The 3,784-nt window shown below is 59.1% G+C and overlaps 1 protein-coding gene across 1 annotated transcript; it reads right to left on the bottom strand.

Moving 5' to 3' along the window:
- Positions 1-385: 385 nt before the first annotated feature.
- On the bottom strand, positions 386-2,163 carry INSM2 (INSM transcriptional repressor 2). Its single transcript, XM_007464827.1, has one exon. It carries the CDS (start codon positions 2,076-2,078, stop codon positions 411-413), a length of 1,668 nt encoding a protein of 555 aa, XP_007464889.1. The 5' UTR covers positions 2,079-2,163; the 3' UTR covers positions 386-410.
- Positions 2,164-3,784: the final 1,621 nt, after the last annotated feature.

Below are 3,784 nucleotides of genomic sequence, written 5' to 3'. Positions count from 1 at the left end.
GAAGAAGAGAAAAAAAAAAACTACCACTTTTGGTAGCTAGAATCCTTTGTAGATAGAGACATGCACGCATTCACTGCGACTTTCCATAGGAATTACAAGTCATATAGGATTCATTGGGGTCTCCAGAGTTTGGTGGGAGCAGGGGAATCCTATTTTCGTGGGGAAAGTGAGAAGGGATTTAAAGCTGATCATTCTTGACCGAGAACGGTTATACCATATACATACCTGCTCTAGAGAGGGATTTTACATTTCGCTGCCCGCTCCTCTGGCGGCACATTGACTACTGGGAGTTTTAGGAGAGAAAATAAAGGAAGGAAAGAGGGTAAACTTGCAAGTTGAAGAAAGCCCCACAGAAATTCCCATGATCTCTTTGCTCCAAGGCCACCCTCAATCCTCTTCGTCTTTCGCCCTCAACAGCCCGGCCGCAATGGCATCTGCAGCAGCAGTACCTGCCGACTTTCTGAGGGGTGGCACTTATTGATGTGCCGGGTCAGGCCTGGGGAGCTAAAAAAAGTGGACGGGCAGTGCTTGCAGGAGAAAATTTGCTGAGCACTCCCGTCAGACGCCCCTCCTGGGCCCGGTGCTTCGGGAGGCGCCCCGGCCAGAGCGGGCAGGAGCAGCTCCTCGCGGACCGCATGCCACAGCCGGTGCTTGTCCCTGATGTCTGCCGACGGGAAGTGCGCCCCACACAGCGGGCAAGCGAAGGCGAGTGGGGCGGCGCGCTCGGAGCCAAAGCCCGGGGCAAGCGCGCGGGCCGAGCCCGCCTCGTGAGTGGCCAGGTGCTTGCGCAGATAGGCTTGGCGACGGAACTTTTTGTGGCAATATGGGCACACGAAGATCTCGGGTCCCCCGGCAGCACTGACCCCGCCCGGCTCAGGCACCCGGCGCCCCAACACCCCCGCCGTATAACGGACCTGAGGCAGCGAAGGCTCGGGGTGGGACAACACCTGGAGGCCTTGTGATGGGGCGCTGTCCCGGTGCTGCTCCGCCCCGGAGCTGTCCCCGGCCTGCGGGTGCTGATCCGCAGTTCTCTCTGCCCGGTTGTTCTCTTTCCCCTCCGCCAGGAAAGACGCAACAGCCCCGGAATCCGGGGAGGACGAGGTCGACGAAGGAGGCAGCTTCCCGTCGGCTGAGGAGACTGTGGCGGCATTGGCCGCTGCGGGACGCGGCTTGTGCCAGCGGCGATGGGAGGCAAGGTTCGCAGGGCAGCTGAAGACCTTGTCGCACTCGGGACAGCGGTACTCGACGCGCACGATGCGGGAGCAGCGGTGCTGAGCCAGCGCGAAGGGGTCTGCGTACTGCTCCTTGCACAGCTGGCAGATGAACTCCCCCAGCGGCGTGCGGCTGCCCCCCAGGCCCCGGGACGGCGCTCCGGGCTCCTCCTCCTTGATCTTCAGGCCCAGCACAGGGGACGTGGTGACTTCATCGGTGAAGCTCAACTTCCTCATAGCTTTTGGCTTCTTGACTCCGGCGGCCGCGGGCCCAGACGTGCAGCCCGGAGGTGCCTTGGCGCAGCGCTCGCTGCCGGTGGCCCGCTTCAGGCCGTGCAGGGCGGTCGAGAGAGGCGCGGGGTCCGGGTGGGGCGCGGGGTCCGGGAACGGTGCCCGGAGCGGCAGCAGGAACTGCTCCCGCGAGGTCGGTGCTGCTGCTGGCGCCACCGAGCAGGAGAAAGCGGCCACGGTGGCGGTGCCCCCGGGGAAGGACTCAGCGGAGACGGGCGAGCTGAGGCAGCGCTCCAAGAACGCCCGGCGCAGCTCCGCGCCCGCCGGCTTCGTGGGGCTGGGGCTGGGCCCGGGACCCTCCCGGCCATCCGCCCTCCACTCCGCGCCTTCCCTCCCGCCCACCGCTGGGCTCACCCCAGACGCCCTACAGGACGACCCCGACAGCTCGCGGGCCGCTTCCTCCTCCGGGGTTGGAGGTCCCGCCCGCTCCGCACCGGGCTGAGGGGCACTGGAAGCCTCCTCGGGGAAGGGCGGCGCCTCCTGGGGCCCCAGCAGGGGGAAGACCCGCTCTGCTAGGCGCACTCGGTACGAGCCACCTGTCCGTTTTGTTCGCTTTACCAGGAAGCCCCGAGGCATGGTGGAGTCGGAGCGCTCGGGGGCAAGGAGTAACGGGGGCGCCGCGGGGTCTGAGAGCGGGCGAGCACCGCTGCTGCCCGAGCTTCGCCGCTGCAGGCATGTGTCCGCCGCCTTTATAGCTGAGACGCGGGCCGGGGGACCGCCGGGTCGCCCTCGGCGGACCAGCCAATCAGGAGTGGGAGCGGGCGCGGGGGGGTGGGGCTTTCTCGGGGCTGGGCTCGCTGGGGGCCCGGAGGCGGGCGGCGGCGGGACCCGGCGCCCGGCTTAGCTGCTTCCTGCAGCCGCCTCCTCCCTGCCGCCCACCAGGCGAAGACGCCCGAAGGTAAGGTGCGGAGTGTGAGGAAGCTCAGCACTCCGTGCCTCAGCGGCCTCCAGGGGCCGTCTGGGGTGCCGGGCGGAGAGGCCACCTCTCAGCGCCCTCCTTGCGGGCCCGGGACCCTGCTGCCCCCCGCGCGTGGGAGTCTGACGGAAAAGCCCCGGCTCTGCGGTGGCAGAGCTGAGAGGAAGGGCGACGGGGAGGCGACCGGTTGGGTGTCAGCCGGGAAACGGGTTAACGTCCTATGCTCGTATGGAGCTGATGAGAAGCTGCGACAGAGCGGCAGGGCGGCTAAATCCACCGCCCCGTGCCTACACTTGGTGGGAGTACGTCTGCCATCCAGTATCGATCGAGACTGCGCGCGTCTGTGATACTATGAGAATTCATCTGGGAAGAAGGGCTATCAGTGCGGGAGATCGTGCGTGTGCTGGAAAGCCTCTGCAGCTCAGGACGCCAGCAGGTTTCCGGGCCCTGGTCCTCGGGGCTTATAAATGCCTCCTCCCGGATTGGGAATAGGAGTGGGGAGGGGAAAATGGGATCTCATTTTCGACTGTCCTCAGATCAAGTGGTTTTTCTGTTCACACCTTCCACTTGTACTACCCAGAGACATGACAGTGCCTAACTGACCTGTTTAGCATGGAGTAGATTGAGTGAGAGACACTGGTGGAATCAGGATTACATCTGCTTCCCCTTGGATAAGAGATATTTTGCAAAAGGTGTGCTATGGACCTTTAAAAGCTCAATAAAACTTCATCCAGCACTGTTTTAAGCACTAGAAGAGATTTGAAAGTTTGTAATACTAGCTGAGAACTATGAAATAATTAGAAAATATATGACAGATATATAACAAAATGCCAAAAATCCGTGGTGTAGAAAAGTACAATCTGAGAATAGGAAGGGGAAAGAACTATGTGTTCAAGCCTCCTTCCTAAGCCAAACTGCAGAAACAGACTGAGCGATGTGTTTTCAGAGTAGACTATGGCATAACAGATCTAGTCATCAATAACACATATTGTCTTCCTTCTAGTGAATGAAATATTTTTACATAGAGAGCATTATTTGAGGGAAGATTTGGAAGTAATTATATATTTGTTAATACTGGCTATATTTTATGCACTCTACTTAAGTAATCTGATCTTTTTGCAAACACAAAACAGAAGTAGATATTATTACTCTCCTTTTTAGATGAGAGGATTGAGCTGTAAGAGAAGTCGCGTAACTGGCAGAAGTCACCCAGAGCCCAGATTCAAACCAAATTCTAGCTAATTCCAAAGCCCAGACTTTCCATTATACCGGTGTCTTCAAACTATTTTTTTTCTGATCACATCCCATAATAAGAAATATTTTACAGAACACACACGTAACTGAAACAAGTGTTTCACAAAATAAT

The sequence above is a fragment of the Lipotes vexillifer genome, unplaced genomic scaffold (genome assembly GCF_000442215.2).
Source record: "Lipotes vexillifer unplaced genomic scaffold, Lipotes_vexillifer_v1.1 scaffold324, whole genome shotgun sequence".
NCBI lineage: Eukaryota > Metazoa > Chordata > Mammalia > Artiodactyla > Lipotidae > Lipotes > Lipotes vexillifer.
This window is presented reverse-complemented; position numbering and strand designations above follow the sequence as displayed.

Excerpts from the sequence above, each read along its gene's own strand:
- INSM2 (XM_007464827.1), bottom strand. The coding sequence starts at position 2,078 with ATGCCTCGGGGCTTCCTGGTAAAGCGAACAAAACGGACAGGTGGCTCG.